The sequence below is a fragment of the Podarcis vaucheri genome, assembly GCF_965113315.1.
Source record: "Podarcis vaucheri genome assembly, chromosome: 7".
NCBI classification, from domain to species: Eukaryota; Metazoa; Chordata; class Lepidosauria; order Squamata; family Lacertidae; genus Podarcis; species Podarcis vaucheri.
In genome coordinates, this window is record NC_138765.1 from 35957337 (window position 1) to 35975652 (window position 18316).

At 43.1% G+C, this 18316-nt stretch overlaps 1 protein-coding gene across 1 annotated transcript; it reads left to right on the plus strand.

Annotated features, from left to right (window-relative positions):
* Positions 1-112: 112 nt before the first annotated feature.
* On the plus strand, positions 113-15974 carry PABPC4 (poly(A) binding protein cytoplasmic 4). The gene is made up of 15 exons (XM_082229506.1): positions 113-1669; positions 4578-4771; positions 5993-6108; positions 6556-6695; positions 7529-7623; positions 8172-8309; positions 8940-9035; positions 9949-10221; positions 10987-11074; positions 11637-11756; positions 12609-12736; positions 13964-14057; positions 14761-14891; positions 15002-15100; positions 15615-15974. The coding sequence occupies exons 1-14, from the start codon at positions 1477-1479 to the stop codon at positions 15086-15088; spliced, it is 1893 nt and encodes a 630-aa protein (XP_082085632.1). The 5' UTR covers positions 113-1476; the 3' UTR covers positions 15089-15100; positions 15615-15974.
* Positions 15975-18316: the final 2342 nt, after the last annotated feature.

Genomic DNA, 18316 nt, shown 5'->3' on the forward strand with positions numbered 1-18316 from the left:
GGCGGCCCCTCCGTCCCGCTCCGTGTTCCGCTCTTCCTCCCCCGCTTTCTTGTCGCTGAGGCGGCCCAGAAGCCCTCGCGGCGCCGGCGCCGGCAACACGAGCAGCAGCGTCGCCCTCGGCCGGCGGCCTGCCTCGGCGCGGCCTATAAAGGGTCCTGGTCGGCCAGCGCTGCCCCCTCTCTGCTCGCAGCCTCCGAGGAGGGAATAGGAAGGGAGGGGGGCGCGGGGAAAAAAACCCTAAAAAGAAAAAAAAAGCCTTAAAAACAGCAAAAGAGAAAAAAAACCAAAGGAAAAAATTGATTATAACAAACAGGAATAAGGAGGAGGGTAATTAATTTAATAATAATAATATAATTAAGCAATTGTTAATTGCGCGGGGGCCGCTTTTGGCTGACGCTTCTCTGCCTGTCTGCCTGTCTGTCTTTGCCTCTAATAACCCCAAAATCTGCCTCGTGATTTTTCTTCCCCCCCTCAATCGTCTTTGGTGTGTCTTTTCCCCCTCAACACCCTCTCCGTATTTATTCCTATTTATTTTCACCTCGTCTCTAATCTCCTTGCCCCAACTTCTGCCACCCTAGAATCGCTTTCCCCCACCCGGTCCGCCCAGAGTGGGTCGGAACCCCGTTTCTTTTCTTCCCCCGTTCACCTTCCTTGAAGCCAGAGCCCAGGTTTGCCTTGCCGCCTCCCCAGTTCATTGCCGCCCCTGCGCCTCGTCTTGCCGCCGGCGCCCCACTTTCCGCGCACTTTCTCCTCTCCTACCACTACCCTTCGTTTTCCCTCTTAATGACTGCAGGTCTCTCGCTTCGTCTTGATCTGCTTGGCCTTCTGTACTGTTTTCCTGCCCTTTAAAATTGCCCTTTAAAAGTTTTTTTAAAAAAGAACTAAAGCCATACCAGGCCTTGGTAGATACATATTGTTGTCTTTTTAAACCAGATTTTATCTGTGTTGCAAAGTAGTCTTATAGGGGCAACAGCTGTTAGTTATTAATTTAAAATGGCACAGGGTTATTGACCCCTTCTCCTAAAAAGTTACCCTTTTAATATCTGGAAGACAGGGAAAGAAGTTAATCCAGAAGTATTAAACTACAGATTTAAAATACAATCCACAATTGCTCATTTTGCAAGGGAAAGATATACGGGTTTTTTTAAAGGCAGAATTGGAAATTTCATTTTAAAAAATACATTTAAACAGCTTTTTGAAACATTTCAGGTCCCTTAATTTAGTTTTCTGTACAAATTTCCACCCAGATCTGATTCAGTTCTCTTATCAAGTCAAATATTAGTTATATTTTTGAAATTTGCACTGCATTTTTCTCTTATAGCTGCTTTCCCTTATTTTCCAATACTTTCTAGCATTTCTTCAGCCTCTTAGCTCTGACCCCATTCCTCTAAAAGCTAGTGAAGTTTTTTAAAAATATATATTAAAAAATACTTTTTAAAAAAGTTTAACATAAGCATCTGGGCCTCTGAGTGAAAGATGAACACAGCTGCTAGTAGCTACCCGATGGCATCTCTGTATGTGGGTGACCTGCACCCTGACGTCACAGAAGCCATGCTGTATGAGAAGTTCAGTCCTGCGGGTCCTGTGCTCTCCATCCGTGTCTGCAGAGACATGATAACCCGTCGCTCCCTAGGATATGCATATGTTAACTTTCAGCAACCAGCTGATGGTAAGTACAGTATGGGGCAAATCAAGATTATTTATTATGGTATCCCAAAGTTTGCACTCTGCACACACCACTTGCTTCTCACCATTTCCTTCCAGCCACGTGGTCTCCCAGAAACAAGCACTGGCTGAAACTAGAGTTGTCTGAGCATTGCAGTCTACAGGGGAAGGAACTAAAGGAGCCTGCAGTTAGGCAAATGGGCCCAACAGTTGTAGGAAGTTGAGAATAAAAAGCAGTTGGAAGAGCTGCAGTACCCTAATGACTGATATACGGAGTTTTGGTGAGAGAGCATATTGGCTACCCTGGATGAATACTGTGTGAGAGAAGCAGCCCTAATGTAATTATTTCATGTAAGTTCACTGAGGAGCTCAACTTGAATATGATGGAGGTTTGTAGAGAAAATGAAAAGCATTTTTCAGTAAATGTTTCAGAAGGCTGCCAGTCTATCTGCCACAGTGCTGTATAAATATGACTTCGAGCATGGGCGAATGTTTATTTTACAGCAACATCTCAAAGCCCATGGTCACATGCTGCTAGGGAACCTCTGCAGGGCAAGGGGTCTAGCATATTTACGGTGCAACAAGTGCTGTGGTGGAACCTCTTGTTGCATGCCTACTTCCAAATGTTCATCCCCTCTAAGCTGCAAGTGGTGTATTCTAAGGGTTGCTGTGCTTGCCAACACATGTCTTTGGAGCACCTCTTCTTGCTATAAATAAACGCTGCCAAATTTGACTTGCTGGGCTGAGGTGCCACTTGAAATGGAATTCTTTTGGTTAAAGCAACACAACTGAATCTTCCCTTTCAGCTAAAATCATGGTGCCTCCCCCCCCCCCTTTTCGGCAAATGATTGACAGTAAGGGAATAGAATGAGGGTAGGAGTCCTTGAAAATGTCAGCCATGGCTCACTCTTGGGTAGTGTTCATGTCTTGCTCAGTAGGTGCTTTCAGTACCACCTGCCTGGTAACGTGACCTGGAGTGTTGGTGGAAGCAAGCCGCCCCTTAAGCACTACTCGTGACAACCCTGGTCTGCATCATGCTGTGATGCAATGGACAACTTGAAACACAACTCTAGGCAACAACAGCAGGTGGTCAGCCAGTGAGGGTTAATTTTAAGGGTTCTGTGTAGTATTTTGTGCATACTTGTTGAGAACTATTTTTGGTAAAAGGGGAAACTTACTTTGGGAAGGCGCTGAAATGAATTGATGGCAAAAAAGACAGCATTGCCTCCCCCTTGAGATGCAGACAGTTTAATATTAATAAGGACATGCATTTTGAGGTATAGTCAAGAATGATGAGTGATTCATTAAATTAGCTAACTTTTTCCACTCAGTCTCCCTATATTTAGAATATCCTATATCAGGGAAAAGAAGCCACAGGTGTTTAGTACAGTTTGGCCAGGCAGCTTTCTAATTTTGTAGGTGAGGTCTTGGTAAAGAAGGCATATGATTAGCTTTGTAAAGAGTACTTCTGTGGACATATGTGAAATCTTAAGCTTGTATTCATTCATTCTCTCTCCTGATTTCTGCTGCCCGTGCTCCCCCCTGCTTTACCCGGGCTCTTTTTTGTCAGGTGAGGCAGCCAGGAAAGCCCTGCATGGGTTCCTCCCCCACCCCCAGTTGGGACAGTTTTGCCTGTTAGAGGCAAATAGGTGGGTAGCATATCAGGTAGCACATTCTCATTCTAGCCTCAGGCTTGCCTGCTCTCTCCTTCCTGCTACTCACTTGGCGTGCAACTGAGTCCCAAGCCTCTGAATTTTATGAACAGGATCCTGGTGTGTATATGTCATCATCCTTTTAATATGCTACTCAGTACAGAAATAGAATCCTGAAGGAGGATTAGTGTGAGTTAAGGGAGAGTCTACATTGCTGAAGCTTTAGAATATGCTTAGAATATGTTTAGAATATACTTAGTTCGAGTAGGACTTCTCTGATTCTGTATTGGCATAGGGTGAACATACATAATAATGCCTGAATGGCAAATAAAGCAGTGATGCTGAAGTACACATGGTAATACCAACTTGGTTCCAAGTCTTTTGTTGCTGTTTATAAAAAAACCCTGGCACTGGCAAGTTTTGGATATGCACCAAGCATGTTTCCTGCCTGTCTCACCTGGTTAGGGAAAATCTTTCCATCAGTATGCTTGCTACTACATACACTAGGTGCAGTATTTGCACTGTGCTCCTGGACCTGTCCATATTAGTGCTGATGTACTGAATTACCTGGGACGCGGGTGGCACCGTAGTCTAAACCACTGAGCCTTGGGCTTGCTGATCAAAAGGTCGGTGGTTTGAATCCCTGCAACGGGGTGAGCTCCCATTGCTCAGTCCCAGCTCCTGCCAACCTAGCAGTTCAAAAGCATGCCAAAAAGTGCAAGTAGATTTGTAAGTACTTCTCTGGTGGGAAAGTAAACGGCGTTTCATGTCCTGCTCTGGCATCGGTGTTCCGTTGCGTCAGAAGCGGCTTAGTCGTGCTGGCCACATGACCCGGAAAAACTGTCTGCGGAGCGGACAAACGCCGGCTCCCTCGGCCTGTAAAGCGAAATGAGCGCTGCAACCCCAGAGTCGTTCACAACTGGACTTGACTGTCAGGGGTCCCTTTATCTTTACTGAATTACCTGCAGAGGTCATAGTCAGTATTGGCGATAGTCAGATGTTGAGTATTGCATAGATGTGCATGCACATAAACACACCTTTCCACCCCTTCTCTCAGTCTTCAGGTGGTTTGCTGCTTAGTTGAAGGAAATATTTTATTTATTTAAAACACAAATTATCAAAAAAAAAGGTTGCCTAAATGTGTGATGTGGGTAGAGAATGAATGTCCATAAGGTTGACATTATTTAGAGACACCTGCTTGTGAAGGATTGCTTCCCTTTTTCTCAAAGGACAGTCTTTTTATTGCTTCTCATCCTACAGCTGAGCGAGCCCTGGACACCATGAACTTTGATGTGATCAAAGGGAAACCCATCCGCATCATGTGGTCTCAGCGTGATCCTTCCTTGAGGAAATCAGGTGTAGGGAATGTCTTTATTAAGAACCTGGACAAATCCATAGACAACAAGGCACTTTATGACACTTTCTCGGCTTTTGGGAATATACTTTCTTGCAAGGTGAGACTTTTTATCTTCCCAGGATACCAGGAAAATCTACTTATATGTATTTCAACATATGAGGTGGTTTGGGTCTTAAATGCATGTAAAATGGAATAGGATTTTTGTGTGTGTGTAAGTTACTAAGATTTTGTCAAAGATGTATAACTTGCTGTTGAAATGGAATACACAGGATGAAACGGTGAAATCTGCTATGATTAAATGGGTACAAGATGTTGGACATAACATAATGATGGCTGGCTGGGAACAGTTATGGACCACAGGTATGAAGTTTACGGCATGCAATGCCTTAAGAGAGAATATTATGAAAATGATATACAGGTGGTACATGACCCCAGTCAAGCTTGCAAAAATCTATCATTTGCCCGGTAATAAATGTTGGAAATGTAAAGAAACTGAAGGTACATTCTTTCACCTTTGGTGGACGTGCCCAAGGATTAAGGCTTTCTGGGAGATGATTTATAATGAAATCAAAAGGGTGTTTAAATATACCTTTCTGAAGAAACCAGAGGCCTTTCTCCTGGGCATGGTCGGCCAAATGGTGTCAAAGAAGGACAGAACTTTCTTTATGTATGCCACAACAGCAGCAAGAATACTTATTGCAAAATATTGGAAGACACAAGATCTACCCACTCTGGAAGAATGGCAGATGAAGGTGATGGACTACATGGAATTGGCGGAAATGACTGGCAGAATCCGAGGCCAGGGTGAAGAGTCGGTGGAAGAAAATTGGAAGAAATTTAAAGACTATTTACAGAAATATTGTAAAATTAATGAATGTTAGAATGATGTTAGAATGAAATTAAGTGGTTCTAGCAGCAATGTCATAAAGGTGTATGAAAAAATGGCCGGGTTAATAGGTGAGAATCTAAAGCTATAAAATATTAGGTTAAAGGACTAAGAGGGAAAAGAATTGCTGAAGTAACCAATTGAACTGGAATACAAAAAAGGGAGGTGAGAGGAGGTCAGGGAAGCAAGGAAATGAAATGTAAGATACGGAAGGATTAATTTGTTTTTAAGTGTTTTTTCTAACTTTTTTTTCTATATTTTGTGTGTGTCCCCCCCCTATATTTTCCCTTGTCTGTTTTATTTTTAACTATGTAATTTTTTGATTCTGAAATTTTAATAAATATCATTTTTTTTTTAAAAAAAGAGAAGTGAGCAACCCAACACCTTGGGGTGCTGGTACATGCTATTCAGTTCTGCCCAATTGCCTTGCAGGTGGTGTGTGACGAGAATGGCTCTAAGGGCTATGCCTTTGTGCACTTTGAGACACAGGACGCTGCGGACCGGGCCATTGAGAAGATGAATGGCATGCTGCTGAACGACCGCAAAGTGTGAGTGTCTCGGCCAGAAGCAGCGGCAGCCACCGCATGAGCCGTGATGCATCTCAGTATTAACCCACAAGGCTGCTGGTTCTCCTGGCCCAGCTTTGGCCTGCTGCCTCTCTACTCCAGGGCTGGTGAGTTTCCCTGCCCGAGCCACAGCCTACTCCCCCTGGCGTAGGGGCCTGCCCCTCACTTTCTGCCTCCCTGCTGCTGGGCTTAGTTGACTCCCTTCTGGTTTGCCCTGTTGAGTAGCACTGGGTGGGTGTTTTTGTGCTGCTGCTTCCATATCAGGACTGGATTTTTCCGCTTGGTCGTTTACCCTATTTATTTCTGCCCTTCTCACACCTACCTGCTGCCTGTTTTTTTTTTTTTTTGTTTGTTTGTTTTTAAACCTTTCTTTTCTGTTGTTGGCAGGGGTGCATTTTTCATCTTAACTTTTCTCTTTTCCCCATCCAGATTTGTTGGGAGATTTAAATCCCGTAAAGAGCGTGAGGCAGAATTGGGAGCCAAAGCAAAGGAGTTCACCAACGTCTACATTAAAAACTTTGGGGATGACATGGATGATGAACGGCTGAAGGAGCTTTTCAGTAAATACGGTAAATATTCCAGCAGCAAGTTGTTAACAATCTGAAGCCATCATAGCTGGTACCTTTTTGTTGACTCGTTTTTGAATTTATTATCTGGGCTCTTGGGTGCTGTGCACGTGAAGCATCCTCACATAAGGACAGTCAAGAGTTTGGTTTCAGGAAGTCACAGTGATCCCTTACAGCTAAGCCAAAGGCTGAAAGACCTGAAAAGATGCCAACAAAGCATCCTTGAGTGCAGGGGGCCATTCTTCCTACCTTCTTCATTGCTGTTGCTTTTAAACTATCTGAACTTGAAGGGTGTTAGATATGCTGAACTGATAGTTTTAAAAAATACGTATATATAGTTTGTCATCATATTATAATGCTTCATTAACTAAGCTTTTATGCAATACATTGTTTATGACTTCACTTTTTAGTTAGTATTTACAAGTTCCCCCCATTTTAAACTGACTTTATTTTTGTTGTAATTCTGGCTCTTTGGTTACTGTCCATGTACTCACTGGAGCAAATTAATATAGAGAGAATTGAGAACTTATTTTTCAGCACTTGGGTGTTCTTTTTGAGAGCAAAATTGTTTAAATTCTTATGCATAGGATTATCTAATAGTTCCTGGCAATAAAATATAATAAAGGGAAAAGGAAAGAGAGATTGCAAAGCAGAATAAAATAGGGTGTTTCTCCTAGGAGATATTGTAAACATTGGGTCTCAGCCTGGCAAATTTGAAGCATCAATGTTGACTTGGTGTGGGGAATAATCCTTAAGCTACAGGTTTTCATTTTGAAAGCTCTCCCTTGAAATTTTGCTGTAAGCTACCTTTGCTAACTCTCTTCTCCTGGTAATAGGTAAGACTCTCAGCGTTAAAGTCATGACAGATCCCACTGGGAAGTCAAAAGGCTTTGGTTTTGTGAGCTTTGAGAAGCACGAAGAAGCCAACAAGGTATATGGGTTACAGAATATGCATTACGTCCTTCTGGATTGGAACACAGGCATTCAACAAATGTTTATGGGTGGCACCCAAACACAGAGCCAGTCTTATGCCTTGGAACTGTTTTCCACTATCTGTCAGCTGTTTTCCTGCAACCACAAAACAAGGTGGTTTGGGACTTTAAAGGGTTTTATTTATGGTTAAAATGTGGTGGTTCTGCAATTATTTTTAGGGGTGGCACATGAAAAAAAAGGAGCCCGCTTTAGATTGGGGGCTTGGATGGACCTTGCCCTTTGCTTTCAGCCCAAAGGGTAGCCTCACTCTGGTTTGTTTCATGTAGCTTTGCATGTCTCCCCGTTGACTGATGGGGAAATCAACGCATGGCTATCCCTTTTTAATTTTTGGCAGAACTGGAAGATGTCTGCCACTACTGAGTGGATGAAGCCTGCCAAATTTCAGATGGGGTTGTTAGTCCAGGAGAAGAAATAGGAGTGTTAATAAGAGTGTTTGTAACCAGTTCAGCATCTTAGAGACATTTACTCTTTTGAAATCCCTTACAGGCAGTGGAAGAAATGAATGGAAAAGATATCAATGGTAAAATGGTGTTTGTGGGCAGGGCACAGAAGAAAGTGGAGCGCCAGGCAGAGCTGAAAAGGAAATTTGAGCAGCTAAAACAAGAGAGAATCAGCCGGTATCAGGTAAAAGGAACATGCTCCTGATTTTATTAGGTTTCTAACATCGCACATTTGTGGAATGGAACCGTTATGGTGTGATTTGTCTTAGATTGTCATCTGGACTATGTTCTCCTTGTACATTCTCTGTTGTGTCAAATAAGATGGACACTGTCAAATTAAACAGTGACACTTAGTGGGATTGGCCACCTGTGAAGGTTTTGGTTCCATGAGTAGCGGTTATCAGCTGAAGGTCCTGTTTGAGTAAGTTCAATAATTGGATGGTAGTAACAATACATGGGTTGTATGTAGCATAGAAGAAAGTCAAATCCAGGGAAGGGGGCTGATGTGAGTTGCATCTGAATCTTTCCCGCTCCTTGCTGTGAGGTGCAGGCCCGGGGACATGTGATGCTAAAGCAACGCAGAGGAAATCCAGGCAAGTTTATGTTCTCTTACAAAAGACTTGCCTCTACAACTCTGTAACATTTCAGTTTTTTTTTGGGGGGGGTTGCCTTCAGCAGGTGATGGAACGTTAGTTGTTTGTAAAGATCAATCAGTACGTATTGGCTTTGCTTGTAGTTTAATGCTTGTAAAGATGAATTGTTGTCCCCTTCTGCATTGTTACTGTGGCATGCCAATTTCTTCTCTCTGTTTTAGGGAGTTAACTTATATATTAAGAACCTGGATGATACAATTGATGATGAGAAGCTGAGGAAGGAATTCTCTCCTTTTGGGTCTATCACAAGTGCCAAGGTAAAGACTGGATGGAATTTAACAGACACAGAGTAAGGCTTCATAACTGAAAGTCCCTCAGAAGTAGGAACTGTTGAGGAATCTGCCTAAGGGTGCAATCCTAAATATATTTAGTTAAGACCTGCTGAACTCAGTGGGACTTAATTTCAGGTAACCTGCTTTGGATGCATCTTGTCCATAAAACAAACTTGGTTTGTGCTATGTGTTGAAACCTCTGGGGGCAAGAGGATAATGAAATTACCTGCAGCTTTGCCTCTGATGATTGTATGATCCATGCTGCTGTTGTTGTGAGAGGGCTGCACCTGAATCTTTCCCAGGCCTGGCAGAATATGTGTAGGCCTGGGGACACATGGTGCTAAAGCAATGCAAAGCAAATCCAGACAAGTCACTTCTCTCTTTGTTGAGGGCTTGTCTCTACACCTTTGCAACATTGGGCTTATGCAGGGCAGTTTCCTGGGTTAAGTTCAGCAGTGCTGTGCAAGTCACATGATGAGGCATAGGGGTACCTCAGGTTCTGCCATTTGGGTGTTAAAGCCTGCAGTTGTCCTGTGGTGGTTTTCATCTGCACTGTTAATTAGCAAGTGGATAAAGTTATCATCCATGTGTGAACTAAGGGCAGGGAGAGGGCTGGCTGGGGTTCCTGAGCAAGCCTGCTTCCAAAGTGCTATTCTTATATGTCCTGTTTGTGGTTACAAACTTATCCCTGGCAGAAAGCCAGTGGGCAAAACCGTTTGCAGAGTGCTGTTGCATGAATTCTCTTAACAATGGGACTCCTCTAACACTGCCATCTTGAGGTGTTTCCCCACCCACCCATGGCAGTGTTCCTCCAGCTTAGGCAACTTGACGCAGCATCAGTGCAGAAAGCATGAGTCTTTCTTTCCCTGAGTTGCTTTTAAAAACTACCTTTGTTTAGGTGATGCTGGAAGACGGGCGAAGCAAAGGGTTTGGCTTTGTCTGCTTTTCCTCTCCGGAAGAAGCCACCAAAGCTGTAACGGAAATGAATGGGCGCATTGTGGGCTCCAAACCACTATATGTTGCATTGGCACAGAGAAAGGAGGAGCGGAAAGCCCACCTCACCAACCAATACATGCAGCGCATTGCTGGGATGAGAGCCCTACCTGCCAATGCCATCATCAATCAGTTCCAGCCAGCTGCAGGAGGGTATTTCATGCCAGCTGTGCCCCAGGTAAGTCCCAGCAAAAATGGGTTGTGGCTCTTCAAGGATTATAGCTACTCTGTCCAAAATGCTAGCTTTGATACATGATCTGTCTACAGCATCTTAAACTACCTGAAATAAGCAAAACTATTACCTTTTAAAATTTGTAGGTTCTTGGTCACTGGAGAATGAAGCATACAGGATGTTTCCCCCCACTTTTCCTGTGAATTGGGGGTTGGAACATATGAACAGGGTCATTTAAACCTGCTTAAGAACCATTTATCAAGTTGCTTTGAGACTTTTTCTTTTGTCTAAAGCAACTGATAAATGTTAATACAGTGGTGCCCCGCAAGACGAAATTAATTCGTTCCGCAATTTTTGTCGTCTAGCGAATTTTTCGTCTTGCGAAGCACGAAATCCCATAGGAATGCATTGAAAATCAATTAATGCGTTCCTATGGTCAAAAAAAGTCCAAACAAAGCCAAATTTGGTACAACAACAGTTTATTAACTGCTCTTTAAAGTCACACATACTGTAAAGAGCAGTTCAAAAATTTAAGGGAAAATAAATTAACTTTATAAACAAAACATGTCTTTGTTTTTAGTCAAAGAAAAAAAGTTGTGAGACGTTTTCGTCTTGCGAAGCAAGCCCATAGGGGAAATTTGTCTTGCGAGGCAAATCGCGAACGGAAAAAACTTTCGTCTAGCGAGTTTTTTGTATTGTGAGGCATTCGTCTTGCGGGGCACCACTGTAGTAATTTTGCAGTGTGACTGCATGCCCTGCTCTGCTTTTCAGGCTCAGAACAGACCCACTTACTATGCACCTAATCAGATGACTCAGATGAGGCCTAACCCACGCTGGCAGCAAGGAGGGAGACCTCAAGGTGAGCATGAAGGAGCCACTTGGACCTTGGAGGCAGAGGCAGGAAACCTTCACCTCCCCCTCTCTCTCAAGGGCCACATTTACCCTTGGCCAACTCTGGGAGGTCACATTTCGGTGGTGGGTTAGTGTGGCCATTCCACATTCTCTCATGTGCAGACATCACATGTATACAGGAAAAGTAGCTGTCCTGTGCAGATCAGATGAGGAAATGAAGTAGGGAGGGGGCAGTTTGCATCCCCATCAAGCTGCTGAATCCACCCACCCTGTGCGCCCCTACAGCCAAAAATAGTCTTGTGTGACAGGGGGAAGAAACATTTGCTTGGGGCAGCCTTATCAGGTCCCTGAGCCAGGAGTTGACCATCCTTGTAAAGGCAGTCATCTCCTTTTTTGATCTACCAGGATATGGTAGCCTGGCAGAAACTGTGTGTCACAAATGTCTAATCTAATCCCTGTGGTTGTCCTTGCCACAATTTAGTTCAGTTGTATTGCTCTACTGTGATTGACCAGTAGCTTTGTGCTCTCTATCTCTCTGCCTCCCCCCCCCCAAAAAAAAACCACTCTAGGCTTCCAAGGAATGCCAAACACTATGCGCCAGTCTGGACCAAGACCAGCCCTACGCCACCTGGCTCCAGCGAGCAATGCTCAAGCCTCACGTGGCATGCCTGGTGCAACCCAAAGGGTTGGTAAGTGACTGGACTTGAAGGGTTTCCTACTGGTTTATAGAAGCTGATTCGGGATGTGGATAGAAGGTAGATCATTCTGTTTTCTGGTGTGTGCAAAGAGTGGTGGGGTTCTACTGACCATTCCTTCCGAGGGCACCTGATAGTGTTGCATGACACTTGACAGTCAGTAATTGGGTCTGTCTATAGACATTTTGGTAGCAGAGAATTTTAGTCCTTGCACTTAGTACAGTACTATTATTGATCATTAATTTTGTAACCTGCCCTTCATTCCCAAAGGAACCCAGGGTAACAAACACTTAAAAGGCAAATCTTACTAGAATTGACAGATAATAGCCCCAATTTCAAATAAACTTGCTTAACAGGACTAGGATTGGGGACACCAGGCTCAAATTCCACACTCAGCTGTCAGTCCCAGACCTAACTTGCATGTCACATTAAAGTTAAGCTATAGTTTTAAAAATCTGCATGTTAATGCGACTGAGCAGCATGGACCAGCAAATCGTGAACAGTGAGCTACAAACAAACCTTGGTTACCACTTCTCGTTTGGAGGAAACAAGCCATGAGCCCAGATTCAGACAGCGTGACAGCTGGACTGTGGCTCGTTTTGTCAGCAGCATGGGAGCAGCAGCACAGGAACGTGTGAGAAGCATGCATTAGCACGCTGCTCATTCCTATTAAGCTGTAGCTTGCTTTACAATCTGGTCTAATGTGATCTCCAAACAGTTTATTTGTGAAGATAAAGTGATGGTAGTGGGGCTATGTTGTCTTGAGCTTTTGATACTGTTGACTTTTTTTTAAAAAAAAAACCTTCTGATTCTCTATTTTGTACCTCTTTTTTAAAAACACCCCAGGGGTTCCTGCCACAGCTCCAAATTTAGCGCCTCGACCACCTGTAGCTGCGCAAGCTCCAAGGGCTGTTCCGCCATACAAATATGCCTCCAATGTCCGCAGCCCCCACCCAGCTGTACAGCCTTTGCAGGTAACACAAGAGGCTTCGCATGGAAACATCAGTGTTAGACTGCAGGGAATATCTGTGTTCTGGTTTTTCCTCTATAGAGCTCAGGAAAATCATGGTCAGATCTTTCAGTCTCAGGCTGAAACAGTGTCTGTGTTCCTATCATGCTGGTTCAGACCTGCTTTTCTTAAATTTAATGGGGCAGATTGTTTTCTCCTCTTTGTTTGCAATGCAGCATGATTCTGACTCTCAACCAAATCTGTGGTCAGCGGGCAGTTTAGTAAGCATTCTGTATGTAAGCAACTGTTTCTGTTATGACATAAAAAAATGGCATATAATTCAGACACTTTGCCATAAACATGTATAGTCTGGGCAGAAATCAACAGTCCAGCTTTGTGCAGGGTAACTGAGTTAACCTAAAGAAACTTCTTCAGGTGCTTGCTTCACTAGCTTCAAGTCTGTATTTAGCATAATAGGACAGGGTGAATAAAACAATAAAGTGAAGTTACCTTGGGATTGTTGGTGCGGGCAGACTACTGCCAACATATTACACCAAAGCTTAAAAGCTTGCAGTCGCTGTCCCATGTGGTTGTGGGACAAAGTCAAGGTTCTGAATTTTCAAGGCCATTAATATGTTGGGCCTAGGATATTTTAAGGACTGCCTGATTCCTGCCTCATCACAGAGTTATTTAGGGGAGTCTCTGTTAGTGGTTCTTGATGGCTCAGATGCATGGCTTGTATCCACCAGAAGCCATTATGCAGTACTGTGGCCCTCCCAGCTGAGATTAGACAGGCCCTTCTCCACTTGCCCTGTTGAACTTCAGGCATTTGACAAAGACCTATTCCATCAGGCATTTTATGGAAGCTCTGTTTTCCCAGCAGCCCCTTCCTGCTGTTTTATTAAAGAACCTTGCTGATAAGATTCAGACATTTCCTCTTACATCCCCAGTTTCAAAGTTTGAGGATTTTGAGATTATGTAGTTCCATTCCCTTTAATAAGTTCTTTCCAAAACTAAGAGTTCTTGTAAGAATGATATACTACTGTTGTGAACATTTTAGTTAAGATATGACTTCTAAAAAGAGAACTTTTGGCATATAATTCTTTGATAAGTTTATTGTTTTAAAATAAACAAAGAACCGATTCCCTTTTCACTTCTTACTGTGTTGTTTTATTTATTAAATTTATATACCGCCCTTCATCTGTAGATCTCAGGGGTGTTCACAACATAAAAGTTTTCTTCTCTTTTACAGGCCCCTCAGCCTGCTGTTCATGTGCAAGGGCAAGAGCCTTTAACTGCATCTATGCTAGCTGCTGCCCCTCCCCAGGAGCAAAAACAGATGCTGGGTAAGCCAATCCTTTCTGTCCCTCTGAGATTTGGGGCACAAGTGCCATAGGCAAAATCTTGTAAAAGCAAGTTTCTTTACAATATGTTAAGCACATGTGTACAGAAGTGACAGGGTACATAATAGCTTAATATCTTACTTCTCAGATTGTAAATGATTGTACTGGAAAGCTATCGATTCCAGTTTGGTGGGGTGGTGGGCAACTCCCATTTAGAGCTTTTCCTGGGAAGCTTCATAGAGGACCAACAGAGGCTTGTGTGTTGATATCCCATGGCACTTAATATTATGATTTAGGAAGATACCTGCTTTCTGTGTTGATCTCCAGTCACGGCCCCTTTGACTCAGTTGATTATATTTCTATGCTGCTTATGTGTATTATGTTACATGACACCTGTGGCATCAACTCCCTACTGAAGGTTCCTTGGGTTGGTTGGAGGTGGGGCAGCACAGGTGAAATGAAATCTCTCACCCTTCACAGTTCTTCCTCTGGAAACAGCTCCCTTATGAAGGGAGGGTGGGACAGGGCAGGTGGAAAAAGCCATTACATGCTGGCCAACACAGTGTCTCTCACCCATCATCTAGCTGACTGGGTGGTACAGAAAATACCTTCAGACTCAAGGATCTCTTCCCCCCACATTGCCCTGGCTGTGTGAGCCTGAAGTTGACACCCTTCCTCTTGACTGGCTTAACTTTTGCTTCCCTAGGAGAACGTTTGTTCCCGCTCATCCAAGCTATGCATCTCAGCCTTGCAGGAAAGATCACAGGAATGCTGCTAGAGATTGACAATTCAGAGTTGCTGCACATGCTAGAATCCCCAGAATCCCTCCGTTCGAAGGTAATGGCTCTCCCCATTCTCTTTACTCTGCTGCATACATTCAAGGAGGAGTATCCTTCTTTTTGCTTTCTTGGGTGAGTGATAGTGAACCTGGTTTCTTCCTGCCCCAGGTGGAGGAGGCTGTGGCAGTGCTGCAAGCTCACCAAGCCAAGAAAGAAGCTGCCCAGAAAGTGGGCATAGTTGCTGCTACCTCGTAACTAGGGAGGCTGGTAAGTATTCTAGCTGGCCTGGTTCTTCCCTTTGCTCACAGCTGTCACTTGCCTTTGAGAGCGGATATGGAGAAGCTGTGGATCTTTCTGTCTTGTATGTGCCAAAAAGCTGCATCAAGAAAGCAAGTATGGTTTGGTTCTAGGCTTACCCGATAAGGATAACTTGTTTTCTGTTTGCAAAAATGAATGTTAAAATTGTCCCAGGTTCCATGGGCTATCATTATATCCTTTAAAAGACCAAAACGTTTGCATAAAGATTCAATTGATAATTTCAAGTAATTACTTAAAATCAGTAGAGAATTTAGCTTTAACAGAATTCAGGGTTGATTTCTCCTCCCCTCAACCTGTACTTCACCTTCATCCATAATTGCTTTGCAAAGTAACCCTAAAATGTCTATGTTCTCAAAACCTGTGAGGTGCAACAACATACAGAATTACACTGTCTGAAGAGTGGGTAACTAGGAAGAAATTGAGGAACTAATTCAGCATTACAGCATTCTTTCTCTCTTTATAGGTTGTAGAAAGCCAAATGAGCCCCCTGAAGAAACCACCTGAAGCTGTTTAGAAAATAACATTATACTGCACATTTCAATATCATGCAACATAATACATTGCCAGTGTGTAAAAAAAGTTAATATGCCTTATTTGCAAAAATAAAAATTAAAGAAAAATCCTCTACTGCTTTTGGTTTCCAAGATTTAAATATGCAAGTTTTCCTTCTTGAAGCCAGGGTTGCAGCTACCTTGTCTTCCCATGAGCAGGCACTTACATTTTTCTGACTGAACATTTTCATTTGTGGTTCTTGGTTTTGATCAAACAATCTTGTTTGCAAAGTCTGGAAAGTGTTATCAATAAAATAATTAAAATATTTCAAGTAATTGCCCGAGTCTTCTTCAAGCCTCCTGATAATGTGGCCTCCAGGTTTCAAATTATTCTGAGTGCAAACCCCTTTAGGTAGGAACCACGGTGAAAGCTGGGTTGAAGTGAAGGAATTATATACAAACACTATTGAGGGCGAATTCCTTTTGCTTCCCCTTATTTTCATGCTGCCACACAGCACCAACTTGACTGACATTAGCATTCTATTTTCAAGGCTGATATCTATGTGGGTAGTATAATTGTGATCACAAGCTGAACATGAGTCAACAGTGCAGTATAGCTTTTTTAAAAGGCTGTGCAATATTGGACTGCGTTAACAGAAGCCTAATGCACAAATCTGAGGATAAAAAGTTCCATCAGAATGTGGCAGAGAGAGAGATTAGAAGCAGGGGTATTCTGTTGGCTCTGCTGAGAAACCAGATGCGTTTTGGCTCTTTCTCAACTCTTACCTAGCAGTAGCCATTCCACAGGCTACCTGAAATGCTTCTAGCCCACCCAGTTATTTTAAGAATTGGCAACTGCACTAACTTCTTTTGTCCTCCCTCCCCCTTTTGTGTCGTGTCTTATAAATTGTAAGCTTGAGAGCAAGTACAGATGTGTTTTACTGACATAAAGCTGGTCTAGCAGTCCACTTGATTGTGTGTCAGGCCACAGGTGGAATACTATTTCTGGGCCTCACATTTTAAGGACACTGACATGAGTGTCTCCAGGGGAGGGTGAAGGGCCTAGGAACCAAGTCATGATTGAAAGAGCTGGGAGAAGGTTACTGGAAGATGCGATAGCAATCCTCAGTGGTCTGAAGAGCTCTCATGTGGCAGACTAGAACTGTTGGCTTAAACGTTACAAAAAATGTTCCTGATGAACAGTGGAACAGTCACATATTGAAGGAAGTCAATATGTGTATATGTATGTAAAGATTATTATGATGGCATGATTTTTTTTGTAGGCGTGTGTTTTTTTTTGTTTTGCTTTGTTTTTCTTTTTTGGGATTTTTTGTTTGTAATTTTTGTTGTAATTTTGCATTGAAAATAATTTTTTTTAAAAAAAACAAAGAACAGTGGAACAGTCAGTCTGAGGAGATTTTGGGATCTCCCTTGCTTGGAAGTATTTAAGCAGAGGCCATGTATCTGTTAAAATGTTGCAATCTACACCCTGGATTGGGATTAGATGATTTCCCAGGTCCCTTTCCAACTACCAGCACTGCCCTGGTTGCTTGGGAAGCCTCTATTTTAGCTGTTTTGGGACTACAACTCCCATCATCCCTAGCTAACAGGACCAGTGGTCAGGGATGGTGGGAATTGTAGTCCCAAAACAGCTGGAGGGACAGGTTTGGCCATGCCAGTGTAACCTGAGAAAAGATACCCAGTCTCTGATATTTAAGATCTAAAGAACCACAGGTAGTTCTGCATGCCTTACAAATCTGTTTCTTTGTATCAGACCACTATGGAAACTGCAGAGGCTTTTCAGAATCTTGTTTGAAATATAGCTTAGGGCCCTGCTATTTTAAGAGGCAGAGGAATCCTATGGCATGCCCAAGCTCTCCTGGGAGAGCTTATTAATAGTTCTTCGGATCCCCACCTATGCATTTCAACAGTGAACAGATACTTTGGTAAAGAAATCAGTTGGCTACAGCTTAGGAAACACTAATGAAATTAACATTTTGTATTCTGTTCCTTTTGTCATTATAGAAGACAATTGTTCAAATGATCTAAGTTTGTTTGTTCAAGAAAGATATGCAAGAGGCGGCTACTGGGTCAGACCAAATGCCTCTCTAGCCCAGTGTTCTGTTCCCACAGTGGCTTACTAGATGCCTCCAGAAAGCTCCAAAACAGTTGCCCTCTGGAATCTGAAGGTAGCATATAGCCATCATTACTAGTAGCCATTGGTAAAATTGTATCCTGTGCATTTTATCCAATTTCATTTTAAAGCCATCTTAAGTTGGTGGCTATCATATTCTGGTTTCCATGCTTAGCTACCCATCTTCATTGGGTACCCTGATTTCTAGTATTGCGGGAGGAGGAAGCTCTATGTATTTTCTTTACCACTCATCTCCTTCCTTAGCTGCCTTTCCCCCCTTTCTCTGAACTAGCCGCCCTGCTGTCAAAACGTTTTTAGCTTTGCTTGTTAGGAGGGTGCGCCAATCCTGTGTTTACATTGGTGGCCTTTTTCTGCACCTTTTCCAGTTATGGGCTTATTTGTGAAAAACGGAGTAATAGTATTTCATAGGCTGCCAATGGAAATCTGTCTCACTGCAGGCATGAACGGCTGTCTGTTGGGCCCCGGGTGCCCCAAAAACTTTTGCCTGTACCTGTTGGTGATACAGAGTCAGACTCCGGA

Coding starts and splice junctions, on each gene's coding strand:
- PABPC4 (XM_082229506.1), top strand. CDS start 1,477: ATGAACACAGCTGCTAGTAGCTACCCGATGGCATCTCTGTATGTGGGT. Junction 1,670..4,577: donor CTTTCAGCAACCAGCTGATG/GTAAGTACAGTA, acceptor CTCATCCTACAG/CTGAGCGAGCCCTGGACACC. Junction 4,772..5,992: donor GGAATATACTTTCTTGCAAG/GTGAGACTTTTT, acceptor ATTGCCTTGCAG/GTGGTGTGTGACGAGAATGG.